Source organism: Fundulus heteroclitus, chromosome 2 (assembly GCF_011125445.2).
Source record: "Fundulus heteroclitus isolate FHET01 chromosome 2, MU-UCD_Fhet_4.1, whole genome shotgun sequence".
In the NCBI taxonomy this organism is placed as follows: Eukaryota; Metazoa; Chordata; class Actinopteri; order Cyprinodontiformes; family Fundulidae; genus Fundulus; species Fundulus heteroclitus.
In genome coordinates, this window is record NC_046362.1 from 13672457 (window position 1) to 13689072 (window position 16616).

At 39.9% G+C, this 16616-nt stretch overlaps 1 protein-coding gene across 1 annotated transcript; it reads left to right on the forward strand.

The window, feature by feature from the left end:
- Positions 1-271: 271 nt before the first annotated feature.
- Positions 272-14860, forward strand: LOC105938556 (ubiquitin-conjugating enzyme E2 Q2). The gene is given in 15 exon segments (XM_012880343.3): positions 272-430; positions 432-476; positions 479-535; positions 9234-9338; positions 9436-9558; positions 9647-9703; positions 9798-9950; positions 10134-10218; positions 10322-10382; positions 10489-10579; positions 10663-10721; positions 10828-10876; positions 10968-11063; positions 11538-11604; positions 11693-14860. Coding segments are annotated over 15 exon segments (1239 nt in total). The 3' UTR covers positions 11725-14860.
- The last annotated feature ends 1756 nt before the right edge of the window (positions 14861-16616 follow it).

Genomic DNA, 16616 nt, shown 5'->3' on the forward strand with positions numbered 1-16616 from the left:
GTGTCTGTGTTGAGTACATCAGAGTACATTAACCAACAGTTTTACCCCCATCTCTAACGTTTATTTTATTTTTCTTTTACTATTATTATATCTTCCACTGTCATGTGAATGGGAATTCCCGCGAAGTAGAGATCTATTCTAATGATTCTTTTTTTATTTTATTTTTAAATGCGTCACTTTTTGTGAAACGCCACTGTAAAATGCGGCAAACCCCTTCTTGATGGCTAAAGCATCAGTCTTCCGGACTCTTTGTTGTTTTTCTCACGCTAACATGCGAGATCCGGAAGAGGCGACTCCACTTGCGGCTTTCGCTTCCGCCCTGAATTCACCCTCCGCCAGCGGTCCTGGTTGCTTTGAGATGAACAGAAGATGTCGGTTTCCGGTGCTGAAGGCCGAGCTGAAGTTCCTGGAGTCGATTTTTGACCCAAATCCACGAGCCGGTCTCCGAATTAATTGACTGGAAACCCGACGAACTGAGGCTGCCAATTCAACCGTAACGAGAGAGACGCTGCTGATCATCCACTGCAACATCACGGTGAGTTTGAGGCCAGCTCTGCGCACAAGCTAGCGATCTGACTATCATCTGAACTAATCACTCCCACCGAATCCACCGTGTTTACAACCGCAACTGCGAGCTAAGTGCTCGCTTTTTGTGTCTTTTTAACATTTACTGATATGTAATTAAAAAAATATATAGATTGCGTTGTGAAAAGATAATGCCGCGAAGTGGTTGAATTCGCTTGTTACATTCAGGGAATGCCACCCAAAACGTCTGGTAGTAACGACGCCGCGGTAGCTTTCGCTAGCATATCAACCGAAAGTAACTAGCTCTTCTGTTAGCCAAAAATAAACTGCGTTACCGCTTCAACATACCCCTTTATTTTTCTACTGAATTAATTTACCGCTCTTAATGGACGGGTTGTTTTAACACGGAGGCCTCTCGCCTCGTCGCAGTGTTTTGTGAAACATTTTAATGAATGCGTCGTCGTAATCAGACTGGACGCGGTTTAATGGAATGTTGTTTTCTACCTTCCAGTAAATAGACCGATCCCGTTAGCCAACTTTTGGACACGTAATACAGCGGCTATGTTATCCTGATACTCGGAAACGATTAGATGCTCCGCGTACGCAACGCGGGGGGGATACGGGACTTGTTCTTCTGGATGTATGTAATTGATGACACAAAGAGATGGTTTCTTAGCACATCGCCATTTTTTTTTTAAATATAATTTTTTTTCTTTATTATTAGGGTGTTTTAGTCACTTTCACACTAAGCGAGCTTCAAATCCCAAAAGTGCTGACGACAGATTTAAGAACTGAATGTCCCCATTGTCACAGCAGTTGTTTTTGTTTTGCTTCTTCAGGTAGCACAGATGAAGAAGCTCTCTGACACCCTGACCACATCCGTCTCTCGCTGCACAAACACACATTTCAGCTTTCTCTCGGGGTTTTTTTTCCCTTAAAAATGAGTTCTCGGGTTAGAATCAACTCATTTTTATTTTTTATTTATTTTTTTGCGTGGCCCCGGTGTTGCATTAGTACACTGAAGCAGTGGCACAATGGTGGTGTTAAAGAAGAAGGCTGCTGAAAGGAAAAAGGTGGAGCCTTGGCTTGTATTAGACCAGGTTTACTGGGAGCTCCCAGAGGTTATTGTTTGCACAGTAACATAACAAGTGTGGAGTTGTGTACTGTAGCGGTTAAAACGTGGCAGACAGAATTTAGGGGTTTAGACAATTGGATGTGTTAGGGAGGGAGCTATAAATAGCAGGAAATTATATTTTTTTTCTAATTAAGACAATTGCAGGAATCTTTGTACCATTTTAGTTAGAATCTATCAGAACTAAAACTATGTCTGATATTGAGTTCTCAAAGGTGTGTGGCTCTGTAAATGTAATTTAATTAATATATAGGTCTTTGGAAAAAGCAACATAAGATGACCCAAAACCTGTCAACTCAACATGCAAAAAAAAAAAATAAGAAAATGAAAAGGAAAAAAACAGTAGATTAATAAAATAATATTTAGTAACACAATTTAGGGTCTCACGTTTCTCCATCCATTTTGCAACAATCCAACCATGTCTTGTAGAAACATGTATGAATGGGGCTCGAAAGGGCACCTGATTTTTGCAATGCATTGTGGGATGCGGTCGCTATTTTCCAAGGCATCTTGGTTTTTCTTTACATTGCTGATCTGGATACTGTGCTGTGAGAGATAGACGCAAAGTGCTTAAAAAATGGACCATGCTAAAGAGATAAGCTTGACCCTGTTCAGAAGGCTCGTTATCGCGAAAAAATCTCTTGGATCTGTGGGATTGAGCCTTGTGAGCGTGTTAAATGGACAGAGGATTTACCTGACCTACCACCGCACACCCACAAGCCAAGCTTGCTCTCTATCTCGTTATTAGAGTTAGCTTTCATACCAGCGAATAATTCAGAAATGTTCACGGATAAAGCAGCTTTGAGCGGGTCCAAGGTCTCCGAATTTTCCGTCTTAAAGAGAAAACTCGTCACTTCAGATGTACATGAGCAACAGCTTCACCTCACAGTGCTCCTCTTCGGCTCTGGTGTCTGCCGGACAAATGTGTTTAAAAGGATTTAAAGCCCGGCATCCGCTCTGCATTTATTTTGTAAATATTTAGGGGCTTACCGGTTAATTTATCTATGAAGCAGGGAATATTCACAAAACCAATCCTTTGCTTTCACTTTGTTTACTACTCTTAGCTGGCTAGGCTATTGCTAGCTGGCTTTAGCGTAGCCTGCTAAAAGCTACGTGTGAAACAGTATAACAAGCTTTGAGAAACACACATGCCTATTATTACATTTAAATTACTTTAGTTATAATGAAATATCACCGATAACCTCCAGGGAGTGAGGGACAATTTATGATGTAATGTCTAATGTCTCTCCTTTACTACTGTTATTTTTGCTAGCCTCAGCTGGCTAGGCTAGCGCTAGCAGGCTGCTAAAAAGTTTAATTTATCATTTCTTTTTAAACATATACAAACAACAAATCAATCTGTTTCATCTGTGTGCAGATAAGGTGCTAAAAGAGCCACTGTGTCTCAACTCGGAGCAGAAATGATTGCATTTTGCCTACGATATATTTCAACCAAAATTATGATTTGATTTTGACTTTTCTCTGCATTAACCACAAGCAACAAAAATGGCCTCTAGATAAATATGTCTGTAAACAAGGTCTATTTAAAGCAAGAACTCTTAATGTTTTTATTAATCAGAATATTATTCAAGAGAACAGCTTTTAATTGATTTGGACATCAATCCTTGTTGATTATAAAGTGCAATCAACAAACAAGTTTATGTAAACTGATTGACCTGTACTTACTGCTATGGTGAGCTTCCTGAAAGTTTCTGGTTAAAAAGTATGATTATATAAACTCTAAAACAAGTTATAAAATTAGATTATTTCACTGCTGCAACTGTCTTCCCTTCCATGTGGAGGCAAACCCACTTTAAACATATTACTGACAGCTAAAGGATGCGTCTGATTCACTAATTCTTAAGTTACATAGCCAAAAATTGCAGACCTCTGCGATTTGGAAATATTATTTCAGAGATCCGAGCTCCTTGGCTCAAATCCCCCAATGTCAATCCATCATTGTTTTTCCCGAAGCGATCTTGTGAACAAGTGACAGTTAACGACACTGCACATTTTAAGCGTGTTTTTAACGTTTTACAACCAGAAAACAAAGAGAGCGTTGTTTATGAAGGATATGTAAACAAGTAGAAGCCAGTTTCACGATGCCCAGGCATCCCACGATGCAGTGCAGTTGTGTACCGACTTCCATTTTTAATTTAGGTCTTCCCTACCAGGGGCCAGTCAGTCCTGATCTAGGTTAGATTGGCTGATTTCAAACACTTGCTGATTGATTGCTTTGTTGCTACCTATTAGGCTTATTACTGTCCAAGCAGTTCTTTGCAGCATTGCTTCTGCACAAGGAGATATTGGGATAATAGATTTGCAATGTATTGCACAAACCTAATGTTGTACAAGTCTGTCATGACACAAACAAGGAGCACAGAAGCACTGATCTAGGGCTACTTTCTATGTGGGAGGAAAGTAAGGGGGCAGTTCCAGCTCCGTAGGTGGTTATATCTAAGAACCAAACACAGCTCAGTAGATAAACTTTGAGTAAGTTTTCAGATCCAGAGGATGAAAGTTAGTTGTAATAAAAGCTCAGCCAATTGTGATGTTCATGAGAGAAATGGGGCTAAACTCTGAAATAATGGGGCCAAGTGTATTATCTATTGGAGAACACAAACAGTAGCTCAGCAGGATGGTGTCACCGCTAAACAGCCAGTTGTAGCTCCTATAAGCAAGAAAACAGAGATAGAGAACATAAAGTCAAGGATTGAAATAACAGTAAACAATACAACATTAGAGAGTAGTAGGAGAAAGTAGCAAGTTAGGGGAAAGTGGCCATTATTTCCTCCAGCAGCCTAAGCCTATAGCAGCATAACTACAGAGGTAGCTCAGGATAACCTAAGCCACCCTAACTATAAGCTTTATAAAAAAGGAAAGTTTTAAGATTAGTCTTAAAAGTAGACAGGGTGTCTGCCTCACGGACCAAAACTGGGAGCTGGTTCCACAGGAGAGGAGCCTGATAGCTAAAGGATCTGCCTCCCATTCTACTTTTAGAGACTCTAGGAACCACCAGCAGACCTGCAGTCTGAGAGCGAAGTGCTCTGTTAGGAACATACGGGGTAATCAGAGCTCTGATATATGATGGAGCTTGATTATTAAGGGCTTTATACGTTAGAAGAAGAATTTTAAATTCTATTCTTGATTTAACAGGAAGCCAATGAAGGGAAGCTATGTTAGGAGAAATCTCTTTTTAATTTTCATCAGAACTCTTGCTAGGGCTGGGCGATAAATCGATTTAATCGATTAATTCGAATTTACAATTCTTTAAGATTTCGTTTTTGGAAAATCTGGATTTTATTTTGCCAATACACTCATTGGGTTTCCATGAAGAGAACAGCATGTGATGCTGGATATATGTTTAGGCAAAATTATTGTCAAAATATTGTTAAGTGGAAATACGAGGTACTTCATTCACTTATTTACTTTTTTTTTTAACTTAGTTTGAAGTTCACAAGTGCAGTGAAGCCTGTTCTTAGCTCAATGTGTAATACCACTAGCAGCAAATGTTTTGTTATATTTTCATTGTTTATAATGGAACGGCTGCCATCTTGTTTTACAAGCATGTTTCACAGCTTGTTTTTAGTTGCACTTTGAATTCAGGTCAACTCCCTGATTAAATGCTTGACATAAAAAGCAAGGTTTTAAAATAATTTCTTTAATTTCTTTTTATGAAACAAAAAGGAGGAAAAAATCGATTTATCGGATTTGGTATGATAAAATCGGAGATTTATTTTTTAATCCATATCGCCCAGCCCTAACTCTTGCCGTAGCGTTTTAGATCAGCTGGAGGCTTTGAGCTGTATTTTGTGGACCTCCTGGCAGTAAAATAAACTACAATAATCCATCTTTGAGGTAACCGATGCATGGACTAGCTTTTCAGTGTCACTCCTGGACAGGATATTACGGATTTAGCCAATATTCCGGAGGTGAAAAAGAGGAAACCCTAAAACCTGTTGGTATTTAAAAGTAATGTGGTAAAACAACACCAAGTTTGGACGGCCAATTTAATGCCGTCGACTAAGCAGTGCAGGTTTTAAACACGTCAAACGTTCTTGCCAAGATTTCACATGTTTATCCCCAAAAAGCAAACTGTCAAAGATCTGACCTAAAGTGAGAAGATCAGAACCCAGTGAGGGGCTCAGATAGGTGGGCTGCCACAATAGTGACCACACTCTGCTAACACTGAACATAGTTATGACTGGTCTGCCCACTGAGAGGATGCAATGCACTAAGAGTTTACTAAGATAGGTGTTATCGTCTGCTTTGTGTAATAGATGTAAAGCAGAGGGTAATATAGCAGAAATGTAACTTAATACTTTCTGGGATGATTCACTGGGTGATTTTCATCATATATAGCTTGACAAATCCTCCTGATTTCATGTGTGTTTGCAACTGATGGGGTTGACTCACTGCCTCCAGATCAACAGGGAGGGTGTTCTTATTTTCTAAACATAGGTAAACACAGGCTTACTCAATCTGCTTTTGGTTATAGCAGGCATGTTGTGACCTATTTTCTTCATGTAGCCCTACCTCAACAGCCTCGGCCCGCTCTGCGCTCTCAGCTTTTCGTTTTTTTCCGTTCCTCGCCACCAGCTCTTTCAGCGGCGTGCTTTGAAGTCAGACAAATGTGTGAGCAATTGTGGAAACCGTAGGCTGAACACAGATGCCTCGCAGCAATGGACAGGCTATCGAGGTTATGCCCGAGTGGCTCAAAGCAAGTTGTCACCCATCGAGAACGGATTTAAACGGAGCGGCTGTCCAGCATCTGGCCGCATCATTTTAAAAAGCCAGCTGGGAACAACAGTATGCACAATTATTATTTTTTTTTTTTAAGGGTGCCGTCCAAGGAAAAATCTCGCTGCCGTCAAAGTCAAGCTAAAAGAGCAGTGATCTGCCATCTTTAGCTCTGTGGTGGACATTTAACGTTTATATGTACTGTGTATAAAGTCAGAGCCACGTACGAACAAATAAGAGATGGAGTTTGTCACCGTGTTTAAGGTGACAGTCATCACATTCAAGTTAAAGCACAAGGATTTTTTTTTTTAAGTCTTGAAGAGGATAAACGGAGGTTGACTGAAGCCTCGGGTCTAATCGACGCTTCAGAGCCACTTATCATTCATGCTGGAGGTGCTATTTCTCCTCGGCACGCTGACGACGCATCATCTTGTTCAGTGGGCGGCTGTCTGTGCTGAGACATTTGGTTTGAAACAACTCGGAGCCAGAAGAAAAGAAAGGAAAAAAAAAACTCTTTAGCCACTTTTACTTAATAATTGTGTCACTCTGAACACAATAAAACTGAAACTGAGTGCCACATTTGAAGAAAATTCGTCACTATTAAAAATAAAGGGCCAGTCCGTACCCCTGTGACTGTATTGCATATCTGCCATGTGTTTCGGAGGGTTAGGGAAATAACTACCTTTAAGGTAAATGGGTCAGTTTAATTTCCGGCGGTGCCGTGCTGCCCCAGAATGTTTTCTCTTTGTTTTTCTTTTGTTTTTTTGTGGGGTTTTTTTTTGGTAGACAATGAAAAATCCCCTCGCTATAAGCATCGCAACATACTAACTACACGTTAGGGCTGGGCATATTTTCAATGTTTACAATGGCAGGGTCGCCATCTTGTTTCACTGCTTGTATTTAGCTGCACTTTGAATTCAGGTCGACGAGATGCTTGGCATAAAAGCGAGTTTTTAAAATAATTTATTTTTAGTGAAATGAAAAGCAGGGGGAAAAAGTCTATTAATTGGATTTGGCATAATTTTATTCTCAAGCCACATCGCCCAGCCCTAAACATGTATATGCTACTGCCCAATTCCCAGCAGCCGTACTAAAGCTCCGCAGCAATGAGCCCATATTTCCATCTGTAATCTTCTGCTATGCTATGCAGACCCTTTACTCACCTGAAGGGTTGGAACGGCTCCGTCTGACCGTCGGTCGGTGTGTTCTGGTTGTGCTCAGAAGTCACGTTTTCCCAGTTCCGAGTCAGAAAAGCAACGGTCCCTGAAGGTGCCATTCACACTGAGCAACCCGCAGATCAGCGCCCAGCACGACTCGAACGCAGCGTAACTCCAGCCGTTCACCCCAGTTGGACTTAATTTAGCCAAGGATTTCTCCCCCTGAGGGAAACTCTCAAAACATTTAACTTTAATTTCCTAACTGTCAGTTGAACCTGAATTATTGTAAAAATGATGACTTCCTGATAAACGTAACTCCCCTGTTCCTGACACTGAATTTCAGACCTTTTATCCCAGTGTACATGCGTTATGAAAAACCGGGGCCCATAATGAGCGACACCCAAACTTCAAAGACACGGCTCTTTGTTTTATCACGTTTTATGCTATTGTAACATTATTTTTTTCCACCCCACATATAAATGGCATGAAAAGGAGCAGTATCACAGAAGCTTCAATGTGTCATTTAAATGTTGTCATACTTGTGTTTTCTACTCATCTGCTGCCATCGTGTCTCTACCTAATTACATTTTGTGCTTGTAAACAAACAATTTTTGGAGTTTTTTTCCTCCCTGTTAATGGGGAGTTTTTCTCTCCACTGTCGCTTCCTGCTTGCTCAGTATGAGGGATTGCTGCAAAGCCATGGACAATGCAGACGACTCTCCCTGTGGCTCTACGCTTCTCCAGGAGTGAATGCTGCTTGTCAGGACTTTGATGCAAACTGCTGGGTTTCCTAAAATAGGAAACTTTTTTGACCAATCTGTATAATCTGATCCAATCTGTGTAATCTGATTGAATTTGACTTTGGAAAGGGCCTTGAGATGACATGTTTCATGAATTGGCGCTAAATAAATAAAATTTAATTGAATTTTGTCTCCTTTTACGCAACCACACTGCAAAAACAGAACTAAAATAAGTAAAATTTTTCTTGAAATTAGTGTATTAGTACTTTATTTGAGTAGGTAAATAAGATGATAATCTGCCAGTGGAATAAGGTTTTTGCACTTAAAATAGGAAGAACTCATCTTCATTAACTTATTTCAAATGCAGTATGTCTAATTATCTTATTTTAGGGTTAAAATTACTCTTTCTATTGGCAGATAATCTTATTTATCTGCTGAAATCAAGGACAAATACACTAGTTTAAAAAAAAAAGACTTATTTTTAGTTCTATTTTTGCAGTGCATTGTGCATCGTCGTATATACGTGATAGATCATTAGTTTGATTAAGGAAGAGGTGGTTGCTAAAATGCTTCAACTTTATGTTTAATTGTATTTGAATCGTATATTAATTGGAAACTATAATATGGCCTTTTTATTGATTGCGTTTTTTTTTTTTTTTTTTTATTGATTTCAGTCTGGGCGACTCTTATGAAATGGGACAGATTATGACTCCTGGTCGATCCACAATGACAGGCCTGCTGCTTGTTGGTTTTTAGGGAAACCCTGTAATCACAGAGCAGCTAATAGGATCATTACTTTCAAGGCATTTGTCAGAACGGGCGTGAAGAGTCCCTCGGCAGGTGGCTGCTTTTTGCCACGACATGACCAAACCTTCAAACGTGACGGGTAAAAAAATGACCAGCCGTCACTAAATGCATCCATCATTACCTCTGTTACAGGAGTCCTACCCCTCGACATCCCCAATATGGTTTGTTGACTCCGATGATCCTAGCCTGACTGAGGTGTTGGAGCGCTTGGAGGATGTGAGGAAAGGCAGCACGTTGGTACGTTGGTGAATTATCTTGTACATCTAATAATAAAAAACAAAACACTGGTTATTTCCCATTTAGTAACAATCGGTTATCTCGCTGCACCTTCTAGCTTCTTCAGCAGTTGAAGCGGCTTATTTGTGATCTCTGTCGGCTTTACAATCTGCCACAACATCCAGATGTGGAAATGCTGGACCAGCCTCTGCCTGCTTGCCCCATCACACAGGAGCGTAAGGTAGGCCCAGGAAACAGGAGCTCTGTGCGCGTTCGTCCCCGTCACACGTTCACTCTTTATTAACTTGTGATGTTTTACGCTCCGACAGCATGGCCCGACGGACGAGGTGACATCTGAGGAGGAAGAGGAGGAGGAAATGGGAGAGGTTCCTACAAACGTTTCTGTCTTTCTAGCCTAGTCGCCTTACGAAAGGCTCACTCATCCGGTTGACGTTCTAACTTGGTGTCGGTGTGTTGCAGCAGGACATAGACCTGGACCAAGACCTGGACCATTATGAGATGAAAGAAGAGGAGCCCCCAGAGGGCAAAAAGTCAGAAGACGATGGGATAGAAAAAGAAAATCTGGCCATCTTGGAAAAAATACGTAAAAACCAGAGACAAGATCACTTGAATGTAAGCGCCTCTTCTGTTAATGCTGCTCTATAACAGGCTTAGAGCGGCTAACAGAGTGGAGAGGTTGTTATCTTGTGTGTTTTTATCTATACTCTTATTGTGCTTAACGGTGGGCTCCTTCCTTGGAACGACTTACCCGTCCGTATGGAAGCCCTTTAATTAACCTCCTCGTTAACATTGCAGGGTGCAGTCTCTGGTTCAGTGCAAGCTTCGGATCGCTTAATGAAGGAACTCAGGGAGATCTACAGGTCGCAGAGTTACAAGACAGGTGAGTACGGGGGTTATCCTTTAATTGTGCCTCTTATTATTCTGACATGTTACAAAAGGTGAAATAAAAAGCTTCTTTTTTTTTCTCACCGCTCGTTTTTCAGGTATTTATTCGGTCGAACTAGTCAATGACAGCCTTTATGAATGGCACGTCAAGTTAAGGAAGTAAGTTCTGCTTGTGGCTTCTTTTTTTTATTGTTTTTGTGTTTTTAATGAACTGCCTCTGAAGGTATTGTCTAATCTGTTGGATCTGACTTGTGTTTCCTTTCAGGGTAGATCCAGATAGTCCATTGCATAGCGACTTGCAGGTTTTAAAAGAAAAGGAAGGAGTGGAATTCATTCTGCTCAATTTCTCTTATAAAGTGAGTCAAGTGAAAATGTTTTTATGTTGTTTTAGGGAGAAAGCTGGACATTATTTCCCTAAACTCATGTTTTTATCTCACAGGATAACTTTCCTTTTGACCCCCCTTTTGTACGGGTTGTCTCTCCTGTGCTCTCCGGAGGGTATGAAATGCCACCACTTGTCATATTACTGGAGCTCAGACCTTTACTATTGTTCTATTTAAGCTATTGCTGTGCCTTCATTAATTAATAACATTGTTTGTTTTAGTTATGTCCTGGGAGGAGGAGCGCTGTGCATGGAACTTCTCACAAAACAGGTATGTGCCTGAATCGCTAACATTTGTAAGTTTGGCTCATCCCTAGTAGCCAAAGAGCTCCATTCATTTGTTCGTCTGTGTGTGTTTTCAGGGCTGGAGCAGTGCCTACTCAATAGAGTCTGTCATTATGCAGATAAATGCAACTCTGGTTAAAGGCAAAGCCAGAGTCCAGTTTGGAGCCAATAAGGTATTGTGTCCTCTGAGTTTTGTTTTGACAACACCCGCGAAGCAAACGGCGTCATAAAGGCCGGTCAGGGATAGGTTAGGTTACAAAATGATATCCTGACTTTTTAACTTGTGCACTGGTAAAATGTCCGTCTGTGTCTTAACAACTATGAACTATCAGCTACTGCTCCACGAATCTGACCCTCTATGTAAGAGTGGCACAGCAGACACATGGGAGAGGGTCCTCCGATCCGACGAGAGAGAAAAACCTTACGGCATACGAAAAATACCAGCGCACCTCGATGTACTTTGTGTTGGTCCACCACAATAGAGCCCAGTTTGTAGTTCTCTGATGGATAAGCGGTACGGATATTCTTGCACGGCGCTGCAAGTGAGAATAGCTGAACCTAGTGTACCTCCAAGACTGAAGGCGAAGTACTTGCAAAGAAGATTGTTCATTTTTGTTGTCTCTTACGGTTGTCGTTTGTGTTTTTAGAACCAGTACAATCTTGCCAGAGCACAACAGTCGTACAAATCCCTCGTGCAGATTCATGAAAAGAACGGTATGTAAATGTTTAAAAAAAATAAATTGGAGTCTTAAATAGCTTTTGCAAAAATCCACCAACAACGGTTTTTTTGTTGTGGTTCCAGGCTGGTACACACCACCTAAAGAGGACGGATAAGGAGCGGCCACCACTATGCACTGGGAACATTTCTTTGGGTCATCTTGTTTGCTTCAGAATATTTTCCCTCTCTGACTTACTGGGAATATATCATCTTTCTCAGAGAAACCATCTCGCTGCCTCATCTGACAAGTATTCTCTCGCCCTGCTGCGGAAAAGACTAAAACTCTGGTCTCTTTTGCCCCCTCAGTGTCTCAGTGAGGAGGAGAATGTGAGGGTAACACTTGTCCAGTTTTCTAAATGTTCTCTTTATTTTTGGGGGGGAGAGAAGGAGAAAATGAGGTTTTTCTTCCTTTAGATGTGGGGAAATACATTTTTAGCTGCTCTGTCAAAGTGGGACCCCACAGTCAAATTACCCTCTCTGTCTAAATGATGTTTGTTTTGTTTTTTCTTTAAAAAAAAAAAAAGATCAAAACCGAAGCTCTTGAAGTGGCATCTCATTGCACCCGTTTTGAAATTGACTGTGATTAGGCTTTTTCTTTTGGAAATTAACAGGTACATAAATGCAAATATTGTTTTAGACATTTTTTTTTTCATTATTTGAACATCGTAGACCATAAGAGAGCAAATTTCAGATGTTGGAAGCGCATCTTAAAACCGAGACGACCCACTCCTCTCTCTTACCCCTCGGCTCTTGTCGAACTTTATGAAGTGTAGAAATCAAAATGCTTCAGTGTTGTTGAAAGAAGATCGGCGGCTCAGCCGGTCACGCATAGGAAGACGTGTGATATTTTACCAGAGGATGCGTTTTGACAGGCCTATCATTGAAGCTGGAGGGCTCCTTCTGCCTTATTTCTGCTTTTGGCCCTCAAAGTTCTGGTGGAGTTTTCTGTTTTTGGCTATAGAGGTTGACGCCGACACCTGAAGTCCTTTCTGCTCTGAGTTAACAGCATGTTGTACAGGAGTCGCACTCCTGGTTTAGTTTAAAGGTCTGACAGCAGTCCCTTCCTTAGAACTGGAATCCGCTCCGCACGGTCAACCAGCTGAAGACGTCCATCGTCTTTGTCTGACAAAGCGTGGCTATTAAACGGCTCCACTCGTCTAGTTCAGTTTAAATTAAATTTTCCTCTCCTCGCTTTTCTGCAGTCTTGCGCCACTACCTTCTGGGTCTGTTCTTGATTCCCTCTTGTTTTTTTCATCTCTAACTCTCCCAGCTTTCTTTGTGTCAGACTAATTGCGTCTCAACCAACATGCAGAAAGACGTTTTGTTTTTCAGACCACTTTTATCGATTTTGTTCCCTGATTTTTCTTTCTTTTTTTCTTTTTTTTTCTTACCCACATATTGCCATTTAGGTCCCTCGTACCAACGTTTTGTTCTCCGAAGCAGCCTACTTCATTTCCATGTCCTGCAACTGTGGTGTATGACATTCTAATTTGTTGTAGGTAAATATTTCTTTGAATTAAAGCTAAAATTGTCATTAAAAAATGCTTAAATCTGATGTGTAATTTCCTTTAATTTTGTATTATCTGAAAATTACTTTGTATTCACATTTATTTTGCTCCTAATCCCTTATTGGGCCCGTTGACTTTTATACAATCTGTTTGCCCAGATCAAACCTTAAAATCTCTTTAGTGCGCTCCAACTGGTCAATGTCCTTCATTGAAGCTATGAAACTACGTTTTCTTTAAGTAGACTATGATTGTACAAAAAAAATACTTTATTTCAGGTGTAGGTCATTACGTATTTCACACTTTTGCTGTTTTGATTATAAACAGCTTCAGAAAGGCAAACAGCTGGTCTGCGGGATGCAGCGCTTCCGTTTAAAGATTGTGTAGTTTTGAGGGTTGGAGCGAGCCGAGTGAACTTTCCTCCGCCGTACGTCTCGTGATCGTCACCAGTTTCCTCTGTCTTTGACCTCTTTGTTCTGATCCTTTCTCGCTGTCTCTGTTAGAAACATCCAAACCTTGACTTCCTGTTTAATAGCCACACCTTGTCGGTCAATTACAGCTTTTCAGGATTATTGCTGTTGCCCACATCTTGGTTCACTCTTGCTCTGCCCTCCTCTCTGCAGCGACGCTGCAGCGTCATCTTCAAAGCTCCCATGGCCGGTAAAAATGTTGCACAAAACGTATTTTTTTGTTTTGTTTTTGTTACAATTGGAAAGGTGGGGTAGTATTGTGATGGAAATCTAAAATCCTAACAAGATTCTCAACATTTTGACCTTATTGATACAATGTGCCACACAGGGACACACACTGTATCTGTCAATCTGATGGTCCTTCTGCAGTTTGTCAACATTTTCTGCAAAAGTATGTCTTAAAGTCAACTCAGGTAATCAACGATCCTCGCGAGAAGGTTCATGCATATTTGTGTTGGGTTTATCTGGGTTTAAATAGTGCTCTGTTGGACTGATGTTTGGCCTGCTCATCAAGCACTGTTGTTTGAAACAAGGTTTTAGAAGAAGAAAAAAAACGCTTTCTTTTGGTCTGTGATCCAGACCAGGAAAGTTGAAGACCCTAACGGGGTGTGGGATTTCTGTAGCATGATGACCTCTTCAATAGCCACTGTAATATTTGCTTTGTTTACTCCCAGTTTTAGTGTGCAATCAAATGTTTCCAGATCGTTCGCATAGCTGGCACCCATGTTTTTGGAGAAGTGCTAATAGGAACATGTGATCTTAATGTTTTCAAGTCAGGAAGGAAAAAAAAAAGATCTATATTTCTCGCTTCATATTCTGTTGTTACATTTGTCGGATGTGTTTGAGGGCGGAGAGTTTTTGCTATTGGTTTCAGAAAATGTCCCTCCACTGACCAGTTTGTGTTTGGCACAGAATATCTACACCATACGTTTTATTTTTGGCTTTTTTACTGACAACTTTTGCTGGAGAGCCTTCGTTCATATGAAAAAATGCCTCTAGAAAAGCCAAAACTCTGATCACAGGGGATAACAAAGAGGATTTAAGGTTGACAGCCATGAAGTGATCACATCTCCACACTTCCCCACCTGGACTGTGTTGGAAAACCTCTGTATCTCTATCGTTTAAATTTTCTATCACCATCAAAGAAATGATCAAGTCTTGCTTTTGGCTCACCCTACTTTGTGTTTATTTTTCAGTTTCCATTTGAAGATATTTTGACCATGTACAGTAATTTGTAAACTTGCATCAAGTTTATGAATAAAGAATTTTAAAATATATGCCGTTTTTCTGTTGCATTTTCATTAATGTTCATAAAGGAGCCTTCAAGTGAGGAATCGTGATAAAGTAGGACTGTATTTTTTATTTTTGAAATTATTGAGTTCAGAGGGAAGCACTCAGTTGTGAAGCATCAGAGCGACTAAACATCTATTACACATTATAAAAAAAAGCATTTTAACATAGTCAGGTAAGAGACTGTATTCTTGTCCAGGGTGTACCCCACCTCTCACCCAATGACCACTGGAGATGGAGCCAGCACCCCTTTAAGGATAAGCAGGTGTAGACAATGGGTGGAGATTTTTATTTTGGTAAATATGTAAAAAATAATTCATAAGAAAATTATGAATTTATGAAAATTATGAATTAACAGCAAAATAGTGCTAAATATAAATATGTCAGATCCACAATGAAGACTTTGGAAATACTCTACATGTGGGAAACACTGGAACTACAGTGAGGTGAAAAGATCTCAAAAAGGAACACATCATGCTTCAATCTGAAGAAATTTGAGAATTTATGGGAACGTTTTTGACATCCAGCCATCTGAAAAGGGTTGAAAAGCCGTTTCTAAGCCTTTAAGGCTTCTGAAACAACAGTCATCCAACGATGGAGAAAATACAGGAACATTGGTGAACCTTCCTAGGAATATCTGATCAACCAGTTCCTCTGACAGTGTGTCAACAACTCATCCAGCAGGTCACAAAAGTACCCAGAACAACATCAGTGTTCATGATTCAACCACGAGAAAAGGACTGGGTTAAATGGAGAAGTGATGAGTTGATGACCAAAAACGACACAGTCAATGCTGTCTCTTGTATGAAAACACCTTGATGATCCCCAAGAACGTCACACCTTCAGAATGAGAATGACCGGCTATCATTGGATGGCCTTAAACTCTTCGGTTATGCAGCAGAACAAAGATCAGAGGTACACCAGCAATTCCACTTCTGAATGGTTAAAAAAAATCAAAAATGAAAGTTTTTGTCTAGTTGAAGGTCATAATAAACTCAGACTGAGATGCTGCGGCATGGTCTTAAAAAGGCTGTATAAGCTAAAAAAAATATTTAAAAAACTGATGTAGCGCAATTAAAATCCTTCTGCAAAGAAAAGTGTGACGAAATTCCTCTGCAGGATGGGAAAGTGGTTCGTTATTGCCAACATTCGCAGCTGTTACTACCATGGTGGTAATTTTTCATGTAGGACCAGGTTGGTTTCTCTCAGTAAGTGAAATCATAATTTCAAGATCAGATTTTGGTTTTCTTTCTTCCTCTGAATTTGATTATTTGAAACGTGTGACAAAAAACAAGAAATCAAAGGGGGCAAATACTTTTTTTTTTACACATACACTATGAAAATCCGAAGGACAAAAATAGCTTTTATGATTAGCCTCATAGATTGCTCAAAGAAATATCTGTCTTACAAAAAAACTGACTTAAAACAAATATGTAAACATTTCTGACATTTTTAATACTTATCTTGATGTAAAATATATATATATATATATATATATATATATAAATAAATATGAGATCATATAAAATAGTAAAATAATTGTGCTAAATTTTAAGGATTTTTTTTGGCAGTTCAGTATTTTGTTTATCAAAATAATGAATTTTTATAGTTTTTGATGGAATTTCTTGTATTGAATACGTATTATGAGCTCACACTAATTCAAGCTTTGACAGTACGATGAGGAGGAACATTTTTCGGGGCAAATATGGTTAGTTTAAATAGTTACAAATTAATTATTTAAAC